At 41.5% G+C, this 23,429-nt stretch overlaps 1 protein-coding gene across 2 annotated transcripts in view; it reads right to left on the bottom strand.

Annotated features, from left to right (window-relative positions):
- Window positions 1–23,429, bottom strand: part of ARMH3 (armadillo like helical domain containing 3) — a 175,904-nt gene that overhangs the window by 115,334 nt on the left and 37,141 nt on the right. For both annotated transcript variants that reach the window (XM_039243948.1, XM_039243949.1), the window contains exons 14-20: window positions 23,054–23,147; window positions 19,625–19,726; window positions 16,094–16,152; window positions 12,878–12,943; window positions 11,923–11,992; window positions 10,797–10,857; window positions 3,263–3,351 (exon numbers count right to left, since the gene is read on the bottom strand). In XM_039243948.1, coding sequence (XP_039099879.1) covers window positions 3,263–3,351; window positions 10,797–10,857; window positions 11,923–11,992; window positions 12,878–12,943; window positions 16,094–16,152; window positions 19,625–19,726; window positions 23,054–23,147 — 541 coding nt within the window. The remainder of the gene's footprint in view (window positions 1–3,262; window positions 3,352–10,796; window positions 10,858–11,922; window positions 11,993–12,877; window positions 12,944–16,093; window positions 16,153–19,624; window positions 19,727–23,053; window positions 23,148–23,429) is intronic.

Raw genomic sequence — 23,429 nt, 5'->3', positions numbered from 1 at the left:
ATCCCTTTCCCTATTCCATTTGAAGTTAGCCTAAATATATTTCCCCACATACTCAAATACATGGTGACAGGCATCATATAAATAGACAATGGCAGCAGGTAGTAGGTCAGGGCTTGTATCTGCAAAACCAACATATTAGGCAGGATCAAACCTGCAATTAATACAGCTGCCTCCTCCTCGTCCACAAGACCAAGCCTAGGAATTCCATATGAGAATCTGGAAGGGGATCTCTGGCCACTTCCCCAATAACAAAGAGCGACTGACTATAGTCAAACAGCAAAGGAATAAAAATCACCATTCTAAGCGCAGTGATACTACACACCCACGTTCCAAATGACAAAAGGCATTTGGGCCCTAGCCAACTGCTTCCTAGACACCCAACGGCTTCTGTGTGTCCAATATAACAACACATACCTTATCAGTTTTACTTACAAGTAAAATTCAATTAAAGTTTGCAGCACAGGTATGGCAAGCATCTATACACATGAACATATTTTCCATTGTGAGGTTCAAACATCTCTAGCAAATCCCTAAGCCTAGAAGGTAAAGAAAGAGTAAAAACATGGGCATACCAACATATGAGGGGTACTGCCAGCCAAGGAGTGGGTGGATCTACCACAGCCACATTTATATTCACTGATTGCAATATTATACATTATTATGGGCTCTGATGCATCAGATTAGTGTAGTATTTTGCAACTTTCCTTAACACCTGCTGCTCGCCATCTCACCATACACTCTGTGTACGAACACACGGAGCCAGGGTTCCAGAAGGCTCACCCAGTCTGTATAGGCAAAAGACCTAACATCATTTGGCAGAGAACTCTAGTTCAAGTGCCGATGCCTCAGGAACAAGAAGTCGTCCAAGCATCACTACAATGACCCTCGTATACATCTCCTCTCAACCTATCAAGGACCAGAGAATGCCAATCAATCAGTCCTGGGATAGCACATAATTCGGAACAGAGCTGCACATGACAGAAAGTACTCAAAGACTTAAAGTCACTGACCAACACAGAATAAAAAAGGTCTCCCACACAATTTCCTAGACAGAATGGGGAAATGCTAAGATCAAGAAAAGATAGATATAAAATTTTTAATCTCTTTAAAAGATAATGCCTCTTTTTTATTTTTTATTTATTTATTTTTTTTATAGGAGAGAGAGAGACAGCGTGAGCAGGGGAGGGTCAGACAGAGAGAGGGAGTCACAGACTGAAACAGGCTCCAGGCTCCGAGCTGGCAGTCAACACAGAGCCCGACGCGGGGCTCGAACCCACGAACCGCAAGATCATGACCTAAGCGAAAGTCAGACGCTTAACCGACTAAGCCACCCAGGCGCCTCATAATGCCTCTTTTTTAATGTTTATTTATTTCTTTTAGAGAGAGAAAGAGAGCACATGCTCAAGTGGGGGAAGGGCACAGAGAGAGGGAAACCGAGTATCTCAAGCAGGCTCCACAGTATCACAGCGCAGAGCCTGACACTGGGCTCGAACCCACCAACTGTGACTTGAGCTGAAACCAAGAGTTAGACATTTAACTGACTGAGCCACCCAAGTGCCCTGATAATTGCCTCTTTAAACAAAAAGGATGGCAATGCATTTTGGGGTTTACAACATATGCACAAGTAGAATGTATGACAGGAGTAGCACAAAGGACACGATAGTAAAGGAAGGAGAGTAATGGAGCCCCCCAGCCCCCAGGGAGATAGACTGGGGTGAATGGTAAATGGCAGCGTGGAAAAGGCAATGCAACACAACAGCGAGGAAGAGCACTGCAGGTGACAGGATGGGAGAAAAGCCAGAGAGATCCCGAGGAACAGAGACAGGATGAACAGGATAAAAAAGGAAAGTGGAAAAAAGAGAAAATCAACCCAGGAAAGAATCAAAAGCAGGTAAAAACTATTGCTACCAACTCGTTAATACTACAATGGGCAACTTCACCCCAGTTATAGACATAAACCATTTGCACTCGTAAGTGCTACAACTGTACCAACATCCACAGATTTGTATCATTTTTGTGTTTTCTCTTTAAACCTAAATTGTTAGAACCTCACAATCATATAACTATTCACAGGCAACCACAATAGTCCTATATATTGTGCCTACCCAGGAGATTCTACTACCTTCCATCATTTCAGTCCCTTTTGATCTCTTTAGATCTTCTGATATTCCTTCAATCTCAAACTCTCACACTCATACTCTTTTCTCCTAAAATACGAAAATGCCATTATTGCCACTTAGTGTTTTTCTCCTATTCACCCTTCACCACCATTGCCAATAACTGCAAAGAACTTGCTAATCCATTAATTAAAGATCTCTACTTCCCATTATAGAGGGCTAAATTTAGAAAGCCAAATTGGGTTGGGAGGAAACCATGTGTCACAACAAGTGAGATGAATTCCATGGGAGGGGGTGGGGTTACTGGCCTGCTTCTCATAAAGGCTCTGACACTAACACACCCTCCTCTGTAGAGAACAGAGAGGAGCCCTCTCATGGGTGGGGCAACCATTCATCACTGTAATCATCTGAAGAAGACTTTATTGTACCATCAGGTCACAAAAGCCACAGGATCTATCAGCAGGCAAACGCCTCAGGGAGCATGTCTCCTCTGCTTTCCTGAAACCTCCAATTTAGTTACACAAAAGAAAGGGGTGGCAAATCTGCATTAATTATACCCTTAGAGAAGAACCACTTCCCGCCAGCAGGGGTGGCTGTGACTTTACTAGGCTACCAAATGGATACAAAGACAAAAGTAAACACTGTAATTTGCTGTTTTTGTCTCTGGCACAGGGGGAGTGGTACAAATGACACTGTCTGTAAACAGTAATATTGCCAGATGTAACACAAAGAACAGGATTCCCCCCATCTCTCCACCCCCTCCCCGCCCCCTCTCCCTATGACATTCCTCCTGAGATTACTCATCTTAAGGAAACACAGAAGACTCCCTATAGTCCATATGCTGCTTCCACATGGAACGGAGGGAGAATCCAAGTTTGTACGGACTCCTCCTACCTCACTCTTACTCAGAGCAAGAATCATTAGAACTCAAGAGACATTCAATTGTTTCTACCAGCTAAAAAAAAAAAAGGGGGGGGGGAGAAGGAATTTCAGAGAAAGTACAGTATATGTGACATGCCCAGGTCTTGTTAGCAGCATCCTAAATGAACTAAAAAGTTAAAAAAAAAAAAAAAAAATCTGTGCCTAGGCCTAAGGGGCTCATAAAAGATATAGGGAAAGAGGATGAATTCAAAAGAGAAAGTTACCTGACCAGAGTTCCCGCCAGGTATAATGCAGGCGTATTCTACACTTCTTCTGGTAGCAAAGTAGTTTATGTACTACCTGAATGCAGCGTCTGTAACAGAGAAAAACTGGGATAAGCCTAAGAGTCTGATGCAACTCACTGCAGATACCCTTTACTTTAGCAATTCAGCTTCACTAAAGCCACGAAAGATGCTGGATATGAATTTGTACACATGTCAAAGAAAGACACTTCAGCTTTTAAATTGTACCCCCCACCCCTCCAAGCCCCCACACACAATGCTTGTGCTAATTCCCTTTGTCACCAGGAAAAGAGGGCTATAATCACATATAGGTCAGCAGTTCATTAGGCATCAGTGATACCGCTCCCTTAAAAATCTTTCCCCAGAGGAAAGCATATATCAGTGAAGCAGAATTAGACTACTCTGTTCGATGTTGCAAACACAGGATACAAAAATACAAAATTAAAGAACTTAAGTCTTCAGATCTATTTAATTTTTAATTTAAACTTTAAAGTAGATTTTGGCTTAATTCATAATTAAATTGTATTTACATTAAGAGTTAAATTAAAAATTCATTCTTCGGTTGCACTAACCACATTGTCAAATGCTCAACAGCCACATGAGGCTGGTGGCAACAATACTGGACAGCACAAACATACAGAACTTTTCTATCACTAAAACTTCTACTGGATGGTACAATTCTAGATCACTGGAATATTCAACATTACTCACATCACAATAACATATATGTTTGGGGGAGTATCTCCAAATAAGCAGCAAATAGGTTGAGGTTGAGAGGAAAGGCATTTTTAAACATTATAAACCTAACAAAAAAAGTTTTTTCACCTCTGATTGGGGGATGATTTTGAAAGCATAACAAGCCATGGAGGAAAGTACAAAGATGAATACTCATGAAATTTACTTTCTAAAAATGAATACCTTGTGTGATTTTTTAAATTACATTAAAGCCAAATCATATGGGAAATTACACTTGTAGCAAAAGATACCAAAGCATTACTGTGCTTAATGTATATGTTTATACAAATTGATAAGAAAAAAAAAAATAACACCCCTAATAAAAAAGAGGGGCAGGGCCAGCAGGGTGGCTCAGTCGCTTATGCGTGCAACTTGATTTCAGCTCAGGTCATGATCTTACTGTTGTGGGATTGAGCTCCATGTCAGGCTCTGTGCTGAGCGTGGAGTCTGCTTAGGATTCTCTTTCTCCCTGTCTCTGCCCCTCACCTGCTCGCGTGCACGCACTCTCACAAAATAAACATTTAAAAAAAAAAACTTGCAAGTGAATGCTGATAGCAGCATTATTCATAATAGCCAAAGATATAAACAACACAAATGTTTAGCAACTAATGAATGGATAAATAAAATGACATCACACATCGATACAATGGAGTATTAATCAGGCAGAGAATGGAATGAAGCATTAACACATGCCACAACATAGGCATAGACAAACCTTGAAAACATTATGTCACAAAAGGTCACGGGGTATATGGTTTCATTTATATAAAATGTCCAGAATAGGCAAACATATAGATACAGAGAGTAGATTGGGGGTGGAGAGGCAGAGATAGAGGCCCAAGACTGGGAATGTCCCCCTCTGAAAATCCAGGCTCATCACACAAAAGATTCAAAAGAAATTGTCAAATCTACATTTTCATTCATTCATTCAACAAATAATTTTTACCAAACATTTAGCACTTAAGTCTTACTGGAACTAGGGTAACAGGTTCCTGGAAAGGAGACCCAGATAACCTGCCAGTTTCAGGCAAAAGAAAGAGGCTTTTCCTTTTGAAACTGTTTTGACATGAAAGAATGAGGCAGAGAAAACAGAAAAAGAAGAGACAAAATAAGCAAGGGAACAGGGCAGAGCTAAAGTGGCTCCTCTGTACCTACTATGCCCCAACGGCAATTTGGCTGAATGGCAGCTTCAAGTAAAGAATACTTCCAGAGCTAGGATTGAGACGCTCAGGTTCTACAGTTCTACTCTGAGACAAATGGGCTTGCTCTGCGACCTCAGCAGCCTATTCTTATTTGCCCCACTATTCAGATCTCTCTCTGTTCTTCCCTCTCCTGCAGCTCTAGGTAGTCTAGTAGCAGGCTTTCAGATCGGAATTATAAGAGAACTATGTAACGGATCTCTCTTTTCTTTAAATTCTTTTTTATTTAGGTAGGCTCCATGCTCCTTGCTTAACCTGGGGCTCAAAATCACAACCCTGAGATCTATCGACTGAGACAGACAGGCACCCCTATAATAGATCTCTCTTAAAAGACTTCATTATCTTCAGGTATGGTATTAAAAATATTTTTCAGGGGCAGCTGGGTGGCTCAGTCGTTTAGCATCTGGCTTCAGCTCAGGTCGTGATCTCATGGTTCATGAGGTTGAGCCCCGCATTGGGCTCTGTGCAGACAGCTCAGAGCCTGGAGCCTGCTTCAGATTCTGTGTCTCCCTCTCTTTCTGCCCTCTCTCACTAACACTCTGTTTCTCTCTCTCTCAAAAATAAACATTAAAAAAAAGTTAATATTTTACAAACCATACAGAAATGTAAATTAATACAGAAATCAGAAGCTCTATCTTTCTGGCCATTCCCTACCTTCTAACTACTGCTGACTACTTTGATGCCAAAGCCCAGGGATGACTAAGTGGCCTGCTGCGATTCTGTATCTTTGGATTACAGAAGCTGCCCATGATCAGTACTTCAGTGCATCAGCCCTGTTCTCCATGCAGTGTGCCTAACGTGATAATACATAAATACATCAAAATTTTAAATAATTCCCTTTTATTATCTTAATATACCAACCTGTATCAAAACTGCTTACCAAATGACATAAATTATAGTGTAAAGCATCCCAATAGTTTCCAAATCAATTATTGGTTTTCAGATATTGTGGTATGATCTCCTGTCTGATGCAGTTGTCATTAGCTATAAGATGCCCCGGTCTGAACCATGATTTAACAACTTAGGAATATACAAAGCCTTCTATCAACTTCCCTATGAAATTGATAAGTCATTAGATACCTGGTGCAGACGGCTTTGCTGCAGCCAGCAAAAATGGCATGACCAGCCACACACAGTACATTCCTGCATGCCAGTACCTCTCACGCGGCCCAGATCTGGACAGCCTACACCGTGGCTCCATTGACAATGCCACCCAACCTGGAGCCCTGCAGAGCAGCAGGGAAATACTACCCATGCCCCGTCTCCTGCTGCCACCACCCTCTGGGCCAAAGGCTATGACACTGTTCCTAGGCTCTGGTCCTGCTTCTACAGCCACCCAACAGGTGACATCATCACCAGTCTCTGTAACTTACACTATTTACCAAGCAGAATCAAATTTTCACAACTGTTATAGCCTTAAAAATTACGTCAAATGTACTGTTTCACTGGGGCATTTTCCCTCCTATTTCAACATGAGACAGTTCCACTCTAGCCTGAAGTCTTCTTGTGGGTCCACTGGTGTCTCTGCTGTCTTCTGGACAGCAGGTTTGAGAATTTCTCACTGAGAAAGTTCTCCGTGTAAGAGAAGCTTAAAGGAAATATATTCTCAGAGACTATGTCTCCTCTCTCCCAAATCCTGTGGCAGGAGTGGGGGTGGCAGCAAGATTCAAGGAATACAGTCAGGAGTGAAATTAATTGTTTAAGTTTTCCCACCTCTTACTGCTCCAGGCAAGACTTGACTTTTCTTTTTTTCTCTCTCTCTTTTTATAAGTACCTTTCTCCACTATTACTTTACCTACAGAATTCATACACAGATGTGAAATTGTTTCATTTCTGACCCAGATTCTGGTTTTGAGTATTAAGTCTTTCCACACTCCCTATTTCTTCATATTTCACCAGGAGGATTATAAATGTATCTGAAATGGTAGAATTTCATTCTGCTTTCAATTTCTCCGTCTGCGTATGCTGCTGAAAAGCAGTACATAATGAGAAGGGAGAGCAGCAACCTGGCCTGATGCCCAGCTGGGAGCAGAGAAGTTCACCTAAAAAGGACTTGATGCTCCAAATGCCAAAAGCTGGGAAGAGAGTTGGAGGAAGGGGTGGGAAGATCTGGAAATATGCCCACGGGTAGTAATGAAGAAAGTGAATTCAGCCTAAGGGTGGGACCTTCTGCCCAGCCACTTTCAGCTTGATGCCTCATTATCTCCTCCATCTTCCCTAACCTCAGGACATTCAATTAGGGAGCAGGTGGAAAAAGCAACTGAGAAAGCAAGGCAATACCAAAAAAGTTAGAAACTGGGGGGAGGAGGGAGTTAAAATATTCATGTAGACCAGGGTCATCGGCTGGGATGTGAGGGTCTGGGTAGACAGCCACATGCCTGTAACTCTACATACTGAACACCCAATCTTATCATGTCATCCCACCTTCATCTGTCCCCCATCAGCCACTTAATCTCAGGCAACCGTCCTTCTCCTCTCCTATGCTTCCTCCGTGCACACTATACTCTAAGCATCCTGAATTACTTTCTACTCTCCAAACACGCCACACTTTCAAGCCTCCAAGCCTCTGAACATGCTGGTTCCCTGCGTGGTGTACCCCCCCCCACCCCACCCCCCACCCCGACTCCTCCACATAGAAAACTCCCACTGTTTCTTCATGACTCAGGTCAAATGCAACCTTCTCTGTTATCTTCTCTCATGCCCCAGTCAGCATTAGTCACCCTGTGCAAATCTTTCCTTTGTCACTTATCACAGTAGTAGTTAAGAGTACAGGCCTCTGGGGTCTGAGAGGCTGGAGTCTGAATCATGGTAATGTAACTTACTGGGTGTGTGACTGTGGTAGTCGCCATGCAAGATGGCCCCCAGTGGTCCTCACCTCCTGGCATATTCTTATCTTTATGTACCCCCTTCCCACGCTGTAAGAGTGTTGGTCTATGTGACCAACAGAGACGGTAGATCATTTGAGATTAGGTTATAAAAGACAATATGGTTTCCTTCCTAGACTGCCTCTTCCTTCTCTCTTGGATTACTAGTGTTGCGGGAGGCAAGCAACCCTATCGAGAGGGCCACATGGCAAGGAACTGAGGTTTTCCAACAACCATGTAAGTGAGTTTAAAAGCAAATTCTCAAGCCCCATTAGAGTCTCGGATACCTACAGGCCCAGCTAATACTTTGCAGTCTTTTGAGAAACCGTATGCCAAAAGTACCCAGCTAAGCAGCTCGGGATTCCTGAGCCACAGATATTGAGATAACAAATATTTTTAAAATTTTTTTTAATGTTTATTTACTTTTGAGAGAGAAAGAAAGAGATAGAGGTGTGAGTATGGGAGGGGCAGAGAGAGGGAGACACAGAATCTGAATCTGAAGCAGGCTCCAGGCTGTCAGCACAGAGTCCGACATGGGGCTTGAACTCATGGACCAAGAGGTCATGACCCGAGCCAAAGTCAGATGCTTAACCAACTGAGCCATCCAGGCATCCCAACAAATATTTGTTTTAAACCACTAGGTTTGGAGTCATTTGCACCCAGCAACATGTAACTAATACACCAGAGAAGGGATAGCAACAGCCTAGAATTTACAATAAGAAAAGCTGGCTTCAGGAACGGGCAGCGGTGCTTACTAACATAATAACCCTGGGCAAAGTACTCCATCTCCGGAGTCTAAGTTTCCTTACCTGGAAAATGAGAAAACGGCAACTATAACAATAAACTACAAAGTAAATAGCATATCCTAAAACTAGAATATAAGATAACCATGCTACAAATAAAGTCTGTGGTATACTAAATCTGATCCCTAAGGTAGGGATATTCAGAGATACAAGCCTAAAACAAGCCAAAAACTAATCTAATCAGCATTATAAAAGGAAAAAACAGGGGCGCCTGGGTGGCTTAGTCGGTTAAGCGTCCGACTTTCGCTTAGGTCATGATCTCACGGTTCGTGGGTTCGAGCCCCGCGTCGGGCTCTGTGCTGACTTCCAGCTCAGAGCCTGGAGCCTGTTTCAGAGTCTGTGACTCCCTCTCTCTCTGACCCTCCCCTGCTCACGCTGTCTCTCTCTCTCCTAGAAATAAATAAAACATTTAAAAAAAATTAAATTAAATTAAATTAAAAAAAAATAAAATAAAAGGAAAAAACAAAAAGCAGCAGCAGCTTTCATGGCCTTTCAATTAAAGAATCAAGCTTCTTTTTTTTTTTAATGTTTTATTTTTTAGAGAGAGAGAGACAGTGTGAGCAGGGGAGGGTCAGAGAGAGAGGGAGATACAGAATCCGAAGACAGGCTCCAGGTTCTGAGCTAGCTGTCAGCACAGAGCCCGATGTGGAGATCGAACCCATGAACTGTGAGATCATGAGCTGAGCAGAAGTCGGACGCTCAACCAACTGAGCCACCCAGGCACCCCGAATCAGGCTTATTTCTAAACACTAAAAGAAAATACAAACAGAAAAATGCAAACTGCAACCTACTTAACCTAAACATAAAATTTGCATCATTATTTCAGACCTAGGAACTATATGACATGACCTATAGTCTAAAAAGCTAGAGGTCCACTCCATTCAGAGTAAAATCCTTTATTCCTCCCCTAGATCCCAGGCCTGGCATTGGAGTGAGGTACACTGACCTTGCTGCTCACTAAACTACTCTTCTCCTGAAAAAAATGTATGTACTGATTCTGTTGTCAGATTCAATTTAGATGCTTTTTTTTTAAATGTTTATTTATTTTTTGAGAGAGAAAGAGCACTAGCAAGGGAGAGGCAGGGCAGAGAGAAAAGGGAGACACAGAATCCAAAGCAGGGTCCAGGCTCTGAGCTGTCAGCACAGAGCCCAATGCAGGGCTCATACTCAGGAACTGCGAGATCAGAGCTGAGCCGAAGTCAGACGCTTAACTGACTGAGCCACCTGGGCACCCCTCAATCTAGATGCTTTTTAAGGAAAAAAGGTAAATACATATTTGGGATCACACTAATGTGGTACAGCTATTCTCCGGCACTAACAATAAGAAGAATGCAGAAACAGCAAAGGCTTAAACTTTATTAAAATAGGATGATTTTCAGTTGCCTCTAGTTATGTTGGTTGTAAAGAACTCGGATAAACAATCTGATCTCAGAAGGCAGGAATCTCCCAGCCAGGACACTACACACATAATATACCTAGCCAACGTGGTTCTGATTACGCTGCTTAGGAGAATATAGGCTAAGAAGCTCTCTCTCTCTCTGGCCTTTCCCTACGTCCTAACTACTGCTGATTACTTCGATGCCAAAGCTTGGGGATGGCTAATTGGCCTGCTGGGATTTTGTATCTTCAGATTATAGCAGCCACCCATGATCAGTACTTCAGTGTATAGGCCCTGTTCTCCACGCAGTGCACTTAAAGTGACAATGAAGATATGTGCAGAATCCAAACTGTAGTTTGTACAGCTTCCCCCTTCTGGAAAGATGTATAAATCCAGGCCATAAAATGCTCCCTGACACTTCACACACAAATGTGTTTTTCCTGAAGCAAAGTATATATAGAAATGTTGTGACTATAAATTGCCTATCACTCAATTCTATAAAATAGATTTGTACATTAAGCTAACCATGGTACTTACACATACAGATCCATAGGAAACTCCTTCATCATGTGTGTTACAATAAACTCTACCATCAGGTCTGAATGGGAAAAGGAGAACAATTAGATGAATCAGAATGAAATGCATTCCATGACTTTGAGTTGGGAAAAAACCCTGAGTATACCTTGCACTCCTGCTGAATGGCGACTACTAGCCACATCTTTATTCACATGCACTGAAATTTATTTTATATTAGGCCCTTTTTACAACACTTGCACTACCTGCCACTTGTAAAGTAACAATTAGCTCACTCTCCTACTTCCAGAAGGATACTTTGACCTGCCAATAAATTCATGTACACAAGAGATTTCACTGCACAGATATTTTGTACTATGGCACTAATGCAGAATGCCAGAGGGAAATCATATTCTGAGAACCGAGCAATGAGGCAAGTAGAGAAGAAATTACGAATCACATCTGTATAACTAGAGACTCCACTTTAAAGTTATGTCAGTCTATCTCATCTCACGATCACGCTCAGTTTGACAGATATTGACTGAAATGGTCTGTGGGGCTTTGGTTCAATGGAGGCTTATTATATAGTCTTAATTACTGTTTCTAAAATCAGGTAGATTTAGGAACGAGGGCTGAATATCCAAGCGAAATGGGATTAAGAGTTCAGATCATTCCCCTGAAGAAAATGCAGAATTCTGGGCAGAGAAAATTCCCTATGATACAACCCCCTACTGTCAGCTGTCAGCCTATCTCAGCTTAATTTACTCAGAGGAAGATTCTGTCTGAACCTTGAACCCCAAGCCTCCTGGACAGCTGACACATCAATATGAACCAAGAAGAGAGTGAAGACTTGGAAATCTTGATCAGGAAGAAGACATTTTACAAATTTAAATCATGTATCAGCCTGAGACTTACCCATTTGTCTCCCCAGAAAGATCTTTTTCTTTGAACGAGAAAACCCTTTAATTGAGCATTCTATTCACCAGAGTTGTTTTACCAAACTGAACAATAAACATGGTTTCTTAGACCAGAGAAGAAACATAATTAGTAACTTCTCTGAGGAAGAAGCACATCAACCAGGATCTATCTCTCCTCTTAATGTGAAAATCTGTCACTGGCTCAGGAAAATGCCAATTTTGAGGAGACTCACCCAGGACTGCACATACTAAGGGACGGCAGGGAAGGTTCTTGTCCGCTGCCTTCTTCCTATGTCTCATAGGCTGCACACAAAAAAGAAATGAAATTAGTGGACCCCTGAACTGACATCCAATGGCTCATCACCATGTTCATCATGCAAATAAAATTACTACTACAGAGATGCTACCTTTCTTTTTCTAGTTTTGGGGGTTGGGTGGGGCATGGAGGACTTGTAAATGCTTCTCAGTTATCAGTGCAGGCCTGTGACAAAAACACAATTTACAGCAAGGCAACAGCTCCACAGGGCACTAGAGCCTATATACTACAATGGGAAAGCTGTTGTTTTTACTTTGATTTTATCTATACAAGTGACATTACTAACAACAAAAAGAGATATACTGGTATTTTTCTTTGATAAAATAATAATTAAGAAAAAAAAGAGAAGCAGGTAACTATGTAGAGGCAGCAAGAGTAGCAATGGCAAAAAACAAAAGTTAAGTTTCAAATATAAACTCAACATGATATTTTTAAACATACCTCCAAGTTTTAAGAAATTCCCTGATTTTCCAAATTCAATTTCCCCCACCTCTCAGATAAATAAAGTAGCATGTGTTCTTAACCAATCAAAGGTCATACGATATTTTGCAAATGAAAAGCTTAGGCCCATCTCCTTGTTGAAATCTAAGTTACTGATACTGATACATTCTAATATTATGCCATGAGAATATGGTCGTGGATCTTTTCATCCTCTCTTGAGTAAGAAAGAGCTCCATAACATGCAAAAAAAAAAAAAAAAAAAAAAAATCCAACAACAGGCATGGGCCTGTTGAACAGCAGTTAAGCAAAAGTCCTTTAGTACAACATTCCACCCACATTTGTTCTAAGTAGGATCAATTTCATCCTCCCCAATGCTGCCAACACACCAAAAATTTCCTCTAAGAAGAAACAAGAAACAAAATCACACCTACCATTCTATGTAAGTTTACTCGAAAGTTCATATTGTCATCATGCAAAAATGCATTGGCATACTGATCCTTAAAAATAGAAATAAAGAGAAAAAGTAAGGAATGAGAGCTATACTAACAAAACTCAGTTTGTAATCTATCACACTTGCTACAAATCCTTGGACTTCAAGAACTACTACTTTGAAGGACCAGTTGACAAGCTAATGGGATGAGCCTAGAGTCTTAATGTCAAACCCAACTTAAGCCAGGAGATTTTACTTAGATATAATTCCACAGCGTGTCTCTAACTGGTCAAAAATCTCTCAGCAAATTACAAACAATAAAAATTAAGGCACAGGGACTTGAGGCAAATGCTGAGAGGAATCTGTTTTCTTATTCTCTCTTCCTTCCCATCTGCCCAAGGAGCCTGCTCTGTTTGTGACAGCTTGAAGGTTTTCATCAGGGCTGGAAGATACATGTGCAGACTCCACATGAGGAGCCACAATTAAGAAGAAAGGTCTGTACTCCCCCGGGAATGGGCTTGGCACAACAGGAAAATACTGCTATGCAGGCAGCGTGGCAGCAGGGAAGACCCCGTCTATCTCTGGCTTTGCTGAAGACTGATGGAAAATCAAAAACTTCTCACCCATGGATCAGTAATAAACATCCCTTGGCCCTTTCCCAACACTGTTTCTGAAGATGTGACATGCTTACAGACTCCAATTACTAAGAACTGTTACAATTTGTGAAAAACAATTCCTTTAAAGATAGAAAGATTTTGGAAAAGCAATTACAAGCAGTCCACTGCTAATAAATATCTCTTCTAGGAGCACCTGGCTGGCTCCGTCAGAAGAGCATGAGACTCTTGATCTTGGGTCATGAGTTCCAGCCTCATGTTGGATGGAGAGATCGAGAGAGAAAGAGTGTAAGACAGGGAAAGGGGTAGAGGAAGAGAGAGAGAGAGAAAGAGAGAGAGAGAATCTTAAGCAGGCTCCACACTCAGCATGGAGCCCAACTCAGAGCTCAATCCCAAGACCCTGGGATCATGACCTGAGCCAAAATCAAGAGTCAGACACGCTCAATTGACTAAGCTACCCAGGTGCCTCAAGATTACTTAAAGAAATAAAACCTAAAATAATAATAATAATAAGCAGCTCTTCTATAACCAGCAACCCATAACCTGGTGAAAATAGGTCATCTTTTCACAGAGAATACTAAAAGGGAAAAACTGATCGGAATCTTTAATCCATATGGACCACCTTTACTATGTTTCTTGAGAGAAAAGATTAAAATAAGGAACAGTAAAGGGGGAAGTTGAAGAGAAAATTTAGCTCTAAATTGACTCAAGTTCTGCCCATAACCAGGGATCAGCATAAGTGACACTACTTGGACCCTGTGGTTTTCTTTTTACACCTGTGTTGCCACCAAGATTCAGGGTGAATTCAGGCCCAATTAATCCAACTAAAAGAGCCTCCTTATAAAGCACCTCTTATTTTTAAAGTTGGGTTCTTGTTCTTCACCAAACTGCAATCAGCCCAACTTTACTCAGATTCCAATTCCCCTCTTTGGGTTTTCTCTACACCACTTCCCACAGGAAACTTGATTTTTTTTTTTTTTTAATTCTTTATTTTGAGGGGCGCCTGGGTGGCTCTGTCGGTTGAATGTCCGACTTCGGCTCAGGTCATGATCACACAGTTCGTGGGTTCAAGCCCCGCATCAGGCTCTGTGCTGACAGCTAGCTCAGAGCCTGGAGCCTACTTCAGATTCTGCATCTCTCTTTATCTCTGACCTTCCCCTGCTCACACTCTCTCTCTCTCTCTCTCTCAGAAATAAATAAAACATTAAAAAAAAAAATTTTTTTTAAGTTTTTTATTTTGAGAGAGAGAGAATCCCAAGCAGGCTCCTCATTGTCAGTTCAGAGCCAGACATGGGGCTCAAACTCACAAATCACGAGATCAAGACTTGAGCCGAAATCAAGAGTCAAACACTTAACCAACTGAGCCACCCAGATGCCCTGGGCTCCTCTTTTCATTTTGCTAAATGCAAAAAACCCAACATGGATAGCTTTCAAGGGGCATTATTATTTTTTCTACAGAGGCGTAAGTCTCTTACTTAAAACTCTTAAGAGCTCGCGCTCCGCCTCTCTCTGCTCCTCCTCCGCTCGTACTCGCTCATGTGCTCTCTCTCTCTCTCTCTCAAAAGCAAATAAACATTTAAAAAAAATTTTTTAAGGGGGCACCTGGGTGGTCAGTCAGTTAAGCATCCAACTTCGGCTCAGGTCATGATAGCATGGTTCATGAGTTGAGCCCCACATGGGGCTCTGTGCTGACAGCTTAGAGCCTGGAGCCTGCTTCGGTTTTTGCATCTCCTTCTCTCTCTCTGCCCCTCCCCCACTCATTCTCTCTTTCTCTCTCTCTCTCAAAAATGAAGAAGCATTAAAAAAATTATTAAACCTTTTTTAAATAAATTTTTTTAATGTTCATTTATTATTGAGAGACAGAGTATGAGCATGGGAGGGGCAGAGAGAGGGGGCAGACACAGAATCCAAAGAAGGCTCCAGGCTCTGAGCTGTCAGCACAGAGCCTGACACGTGACTTGAACTCACAAACCGTGAGATCATGACCTGAGCCGAAGTTGGACGCTTAACTGACCGAGCCACCCAGGCGTCCCTAAAAAAAAAAAAACTCTTAAGAGTTCACATCTTCCAGTCTGAAATTATAGCAGTTATCATAACACAATTCATTATTAATTAGTCCAGTAAATACTAATTGAGCCTCTATTACATGCTAGACACTGAGAATATTGAGAATACACTGGTGGAGACAAAGTACTCGCTATCAGAGCTTACATTCTATTTTTTTTAACTTTATTTATTTTGAGTGAGTGAGAGAGAGAGAGAGAGACAAAGAGCAGGAGCAGAGAAGTGGCAGAAAGAGAGGGAGAGAGAGAGGATCCCAAGCAGGCTCTGCATAGCCAATACAGAACCTGACATGGAGCTCAAACTCAAGAAACGTGAGATCATGACCTGAGCCAAAACCAAGAGTTAGAGGCTTAACCAACTAAGCAACCCAGGCGCTCCTCAGAGCTTACATTCTAGTGGGAGGAGACAGACAGACAAAAAGGAAAGATTTTCTCTCCCAAGCTTTAGGATCCTAAAAGTCAGGAATAAGAGGAGAAGGGCAGAAAAAAGATAGCACTCTGTAAGAGATGGGCTACTATCAGAAGGCTGGTGGCACCTACCTCTGCAATACACGTAAGTATAATCAAACAGAGTTTGCCACTGTGAAGTCGGTGCTCATCTGTAAAGAAAAAATAAACCCTTCTCTCCATATCATCCAAACCATGTTTCTCTACAGAATAAAGATATGTATCATCAAAATGAACATTTCTACTTTCCCCCTCTTCACAAAATTCCTGAATGAAAATCAAAGTTCTACTTGAGTAATTCTTGCTTTTCTACTAGGCAAATGAATTCCCTCAGATTTTATTTCCAAAATATTCTGGCAGTCTGACAGACAACTAGCCACCTTCCTAAAAGCCATGTACTTAATATAATGGTTCCTACTGTCATGGCCCAAATTAGGGCCATGCCCTTTGCTTCCATATCAACCTTTTGCTTCTGAACAGCCAGGTCCCTTCCCACCCCCAACCCCCATCTATGAGCTAGAAACACCACCATCTATACCCGCCTCCCACAAAATCTTGAAGGGTTTTATAACTGTTCATATCAAACTGGCAGTGGAATCAGAAACAAACTAATTGAAGACCAGGGTCCAGCCCATGCCTTTCCTTGTACTGCGCACACTATTTATGACCAGGAAATCTGTGAACCCTTCATCATTTTTCTTTCCTTCCTGCCAAAGTTATTCATTCTACAAATATTTACCTAGTACCTACTATGTGGCAGGCACCGTGCTAGGCATTACAGATATAGCACTGAACTAAACAAAGGTCCCTGGTCTCCCAGGACCCACATTCTAGTTATGAAAAAAGAAGGTAGCCTCAGCAGCAGGGCTCCAGGCCCACACAAATGACCAAGAAAGAGCTACTCCATCACTGCCAATTACCCGAACCACGAGAGCATATTTACTTTCCAGGATCTTTGCGGGTGAGGGTGTGAAACGGAGGCAAAAAGAGGGTTCATGCCAGCATATCCAAAATGGACAAATGGCTTATGATGTTTCACATTAGCTTTAACAGGACCCAGACTGAAGTCCATTCCAAGAGGTGATCTATTAACAGATTACAGTGCTACAGAAATGAGCTAATAGAACTCACCCTGACATTAATCTGCTACTTCCTCAAAGATAAAATCAACAAAAACCTGACAATTAGAAGACAAAATGGGGGTTGTGGTCCAGAAATACATTCATCTCTTCTCCTAGACAGTGTAAATAGAGTAATGATAATACTTACCTGACATTCTCCAGACCTTACATCAGAGCTCCTAGGCAGAGAGAAGAGAAATGCCTCCACCTATGCAAAACTAGATTCCAGAGACTCCTACCTATCTGTAATTTCTCTGGCACTATCCTCCCTTTCCCCAAAAGCTGATAAGCAACTCCTATGAAAAAGCTTGCAGCTATCTCTCCACTTAAAAAAGAAAAAAAAGTGTTTCTGAATACAAAAATAAGGCATATTTCATCATAAACTTTTTTAACTCAGAAAAGCACAAAAAAAGGACAATAAAAACGAAGTTTAATCACTCCCACCCAGATATCCTAACTGGTAAAATTCTGGTGAATGAACTTTAAAGTCTATGCATAAATATATATATATATACATACATATTTATATGTATATGCACATATACATTTTAGATATACATACATATTTTTAATATTTTTCTTCATGTCTATTTACTTTTATTTTAGACAGAAAGAGAGCAAGAGCACACATACACGACCAGAGGAGAGGCAAAGGAAGGTAGTTGGGGGTAGAGGGAGGTGAGGAGGGGCAGAGGGAGAGAGAGAATCTTAAGCCGGCTCTGTGCCCTGTGCAGACCCCAAGGTGGGGGCTCTATCCCACAACCCTGGTATCATGACCTGAGCCGAAATCAAGAGTTGGATGCTCAACAGACTGAGCCACCCAGGCACACCCCATCTAATGTCTATTTTAAAGGTTAATCCTTTAACTCCTTTAAGGTGACAACACCCCAAATTAGGAGAACCTCAAGAGAAAAAGGCTTTGAAAGCAGAGCTGAATCAAGGGAATGATAAAATCCTGGAGAATGGAGAGGAGAGGAACAACTGGGTAGAGGACACACAGGTAGCTTCAAAAGTCTAATTTCTTCAGGGTGAGTGGTAGGTTTATATATGTTTGTTTTATTATTATGTTTCATGACTTGTGCTATTTATTATGCTTACTATAAGCCTAATAATTTAATATTCATACATACTAGAAATATCTTTTTGTAAGTATCAAATAATTATATAAAAAAAAAGACCTAATATCTGGGCAGGGGGACAGAGCAGAGCCAAGAAAAAGTTGCTTCCATTGCTCCTAAAATCACAATGAAATCCTATCAGTGAGGGCATACAGAAGGTCAGGGGATTAACAGATAGCAAGAGTTGAGCCAATGCGGAAGCCGTATTTCTTCCTCCGCTCCCCACTCCCTCAGTCTCACAGGAGCCATGTTTGACGTTAATTCTCCATCATACCTAACATTGCCCCTTGTCATATTCAGGCTGCCTGTTGGCAAAGACCAATCCCAGCCTGAATTCAGAGAGACAGTCTGAGACCACCTATGCGACAATTAATCTGCCCTCAATTTTGCCTTCCATTTCATGACAAAAGTGACCAGGACAAAGAGGTTTACAAAATCATTAGAGCCAAAAGTAAGTTCCCCGGGCCTCAATTCACTGTTATACAGCAAGCAAAGCTACAAGTTCATTTGCAGGGTCACATCTATACAGTCTCTTCTGTAGTTGCTATGACATTTCTAGAGAAAGGAAGAGGTTATCCCCCTCCACAAAGGAGAACCCAGGGCCTCAGGAAACATAAATACACAAGAGTCTTGTTATCCTGGCCTGCCAGATCTCACCTGCTGAGTCTCAGAGGCCCAAAACCATCTCTGCCACTCCCACCGGCCTGAGATACATACTGGATAGAATCTTCTGGGTTTCCTCCCAATCCCTTCTCACACTAGCCCAACTATGCCCTTTCCCTACTACCAGTTAAAAGACTATAGATGTAACAGAGGAAGAGCAGGAGACCAGAGACAACAAAAAACTTTTCCAACAACCACTCCCCTCCTGCTTCCACTCTACATCTCTAGATGGGTAAGGACACTTCTGCTTTAAGTATTAAGGGACACTGTCTTCTCAATCTCACCTCTTCCTACTGTACTCGGTACAACAGTCCACGAATTCTCACCACAAGCTGATGCTTCTAGTTCTTGTCCTCACAAGGGAATTCCCTGATGCCTGCTAAGCCCCCCCCCGCCCCCCCCACTTCCCACACAATAGAGTTTGCATCTACTTACCAAAATCTGCTGAAACCACTTGCTAGTTTTTGTAGAGACCAATTTTCTTTCCTGTTCTATTTTTGAAGTACTCCCCCTCCAGCTCCAGGTTTTCCCAACACCACCTAATTGCCATCTGGCAGTGAGAAATCACTGTTTTCCAGTAATCAGGACCATCACCCTATACAGAAGGCCCCAATGGTTCATCCTGTCAAAGTTTCAAAGTATTAATGCTGCTCCTTGATTCTAGCTAAGTAGCTGCCTGCCACAGCTCCTGCTTCCTGAGCCCCCAAAGTAGCCTGCCTTACCTTTGGTGTCCTGCATGACAATCGAGCTGTACTTTAAGAAGGTTATCAGTAGATTACTGGTCTGTACGTCTGCATCCAGTGGGAGTTCCACAGAACTTATAACTGGAATAGAACAGATGAAATGCACTTAGCCTATAACATACTGCATCTAACACTTCTACTTACATAGCCAATTTGCCAGTAGGCAAAGAAATCACAAAATAAACTTTTTCCACGAAAGAGGGAGGACCAAGTGCTTAGCATAAAATCCTTAGCTACTGTTCCTAGGCCTCTAGAGCCCTTCCCACTCCCAAGATTAAGGCCAATCCCCTTCCTGTAATCTAGGAGGCAGGTCTCTGGGAACAGTGCTTTTCTCCCACCAAGGGTCTTTGGATTCTGCTTTTAGCCTCACATAACCCAAAAGTGTTCAGAGCCCTTCTTAAAGGCACTCTGATTTGTACCTAAGGGAAAGATCTGTATTGAATATAAATGAGCCTTGCTTTGATGAGTCTCCTGCTTAAAATAAATGACAATTCATTCCTAATAAGGAGAAATCTTGCTCAGTTTTGAGAATAAGCCTTTAGGCTAGAAATACCTAAAATGGTAGGGAAAAAAGTTAAGACAGAACTACATCCAAATTCTATTCCTTAATCCCTTCCCCCGCCCTACCCTCCCCCGCCTCCCGTGGAACCTGAAAAAGAATACCACACTGAAAACAGGTGGACACTTGATTGGGATAGCCTGGAAACTGAGTTTTATATATCCAGCTGCTTACTATTTCCAAGAGAAATTATCCTTTGTCCCCACTCTTTGAGCCACAGTTCTAATGAATAATGAGGGACCAAACCAGGGCTAATCCACACAGAATAGTCATTCTATCTTTTTGTTTTCTTTTTTAAAGTATGCTCCACACCTAATGTGGGGCTTGAACTCACAACCCTGAGATCAAGAGTCTCATGCTCTATCAGCTGAGCCAGTCAGGTAGCCCTAGAATAGTCTTAATGTAGATTTTTCAAGTTTCTAAGACTTTAAATTAGACTTGGACACTTGTTAACTTTTTTCACTAAGACATAATATAAAAGCAAAAGGAGGCTCATGATGGCTCAGACAAGCTAGAAAATCTATAGCTTTCTGCTGCATTTTTACCTGTGAAGACTCAGCTGAGTTTGGGATATTACTCATAATATGTATTCATAACTATAATGGATCCCTCTGGAGTTATTATAATGTATGCTGAGAACATTTATTAACAATGGGAAACATTTGCATATAATCGTTCCATAACACACAACAAGCACAACAGAAAGCCTTATTGAGAAGAAATTTGCATGCCCAATCCTTGGCTGTTTTCCCAAAGTTCAGCCTCCCAAAACTAACAAAAGACAAATATGTTTTTATGTTGAAATACTAAAAGGTCTTAATTCATGTTATGGGTTAATGACCTGAGACTAACATTTCAAACTACAAGCCTATTTTGAGGCTCAGAGCCCATAATCATTCCTTTGTCCAATTCAAAGAGGAATCTAACTGGTAAGTGGGACTTTTTTCCCCACTCACACACAGCAGTAACTGGAAAACTGTCTTACATAATACGTAGAAATATAGAAGTATATGTATTTTTAGTTTACCAGAAAGTCCTCTCATGCCAAGGCTGAGTTGTCAAATGTCAAATCTGAGCTGGGAACAAATGTTACATCTAAACTCCTGGCTTTTAAAAATAATGGCTCCAGTGACATACCTTTAAGTGTAACTGGGCCACTGAGCACCACTATACATAATTAAAGACAAAAAAACCTGGAAACAAGGTTATAATGCTTAGGATCCCTATAGAAAGGAAATGAGTTAGGAGAGAGGAAAAAGAACAAATTAGAAGAGATAGAAAAAAAATCCCTCATAAATTAAAATCCCCTTCTTAAGGAAGAGTTATTTCTTGATCTTTGGCTTCATAATTCTTCCCAGCAGCCTCTGACAAGGGAGGCAGTCATTTAAAAGTGGGCTGACTCCATCTTCCCACTAGAAAAAATAAAAGCTCAACTGGTTGTAGGTAAGTAAGCACAAATCCTGCCATTGCATAATCAAGTGTGTGGGTGGGAGTGTTCACAATGAACAGTTTGAAAGGCAGTTCTCTGAAGCATCCAAACTCCAACATCACATGGAACTCAGATATATGGATATATATACATATATATATGGCTTTTGATATCCATGGTAACCAGGCAGGCTTCATCCTTAAAGAGAAAGAACAGTATTTCCATTGGATTATTCAGTGACCTAAAAAAGCAAAGACAAGTAGGCAATTCTTACTACTTGCTCCTTCTCATTAAGATATTTTGGAATTTGGCTTTCAGTTCTAAACAGATCCAGTTTGCTACCACAGACCTGAGTATCAATGGCACCTTCCTGGCACGCTTCTACCAACACCACTTTTACTACCTCGAAATACAGGTGCTGTATTTCAAGGAGGAAGATCAAACAAGGTCATTACACATACAGACAGCAGAGAGGTACAGAGAAAGGATCAAAGTTAGATTTCCTATATTTTTTTACCCAAAATTCAGTATACATTTTAGGTAAAACATCAAGTATTAACAAAGATTATTTTTAGGTTAATGTACTCTATCAAACACACTCAGGTGACAACAAAGTTTACTGGGCAAAATTCACAACTCCTTTCCTGTTACCTTTTTCTCAAGTTCCAACCATAAAATTTATAAAGTGGAAATTTGTGTGTGTGCGTGTGTGTGTGTGTGTGTGTGTGTGTGTGTGTGTGTGTGTTTTAGGGGTAGAAGTCTTAAATACCCACCAAAGTCCAATTATAATACACTCAAAGCTTGATGTTTTCCCACTGGGAGTGCTGGCAGACACATATCAGTGAGTAAAATCCTAGGTTCACTTTCTCATGCATGTACTCAACTAATATTTACTAAGCAGTGACCATGCCAGGCACTACAATGGATAGACAATAGTGACCAAACCAGACATGGTTCCCTGCCCTGACCCCTATCCTGGATCTTAGTCTCAACTCTCACTAACATTAGGTGAACCACTTATTTCTCTGGCCTCAATTCCCTCATTTTACCAATGGTAACGCGAGACATTTATTTCAGAGAGATTTTCATAAAGTACCTCATCAGAGCCTCACAAGTATCCTGAGAGTTTGGCAAGACAGACATCGCTGACCACAGAGGTCCCTTTCAGATCTAGCACTCCATGATTCCACAACCATTCCCTGAGGACAAGATGGAGTTATGTGGCTTCTAACGCAGAGAAAAGCACTTGCCTGTCTTTTCCAAAATTTCCACTGGAGCTCCAGAAGTCCTAAAGGACATCAACTCAGACACTTTCTTAAATGAAAGAATTAACAACCGTGTTCTTTGTTCAACACAGCTACGCTCACCCTGAAAGAGTCAAGATCTTATTAATCAAGAAAACAAGAGGTGGTGGGTTTACCATCAGAGGAGGGCGGCGTGGTTCCAAGTGGTGTGACTGGAGTTGTTGGAGCAGGACTGACAGGGGTTGTCACCAAGCCCATTTCTGGATGACTCTAAAAGAGAACAGAGGCAAGTAAGAAAAGTCATAACCTAGTTCTGAGTATCCTCCCCACAACAGTCTTTCTGGTATTCCTGGCCTCGTCATTAGATGGAATGCTCACTGAAGAGGGACCGCTTCTGCTCTGAGCTCCCATGAGAGCGTGACTCCTGTTGATGCTTGCTAAATTCTAGTAAGAAGCTCTGTGGGCTAGTTTTCTTTAAGCAACTAAGTTCCCATTACATAAGTTTCTCTGCAGAACCATGCAAATAAAAAACTGGGGTAAACAAATACATGA

The sequence above is a fragment of the Hyaena hyaena genome, unplaced genomic scaffold (assembly GCF_003009895.1).
Source record: "Hyaena hyaena isolate Hyena2069 unplaced genomic scaffold, ASM300989v1 scaffold_233, whole genome shotgun sequence".
Classification (NCBI taxonomy): domain Eukaryota; kingdom Metazoa; phylum Chordata; class Mammalia; order Carnivora; family Hyaenidae; genus Hyaena; species Hyaena hyaena.
This window is presented reverse-complemented; position numbering and strand designations above follow the sequence as displayed.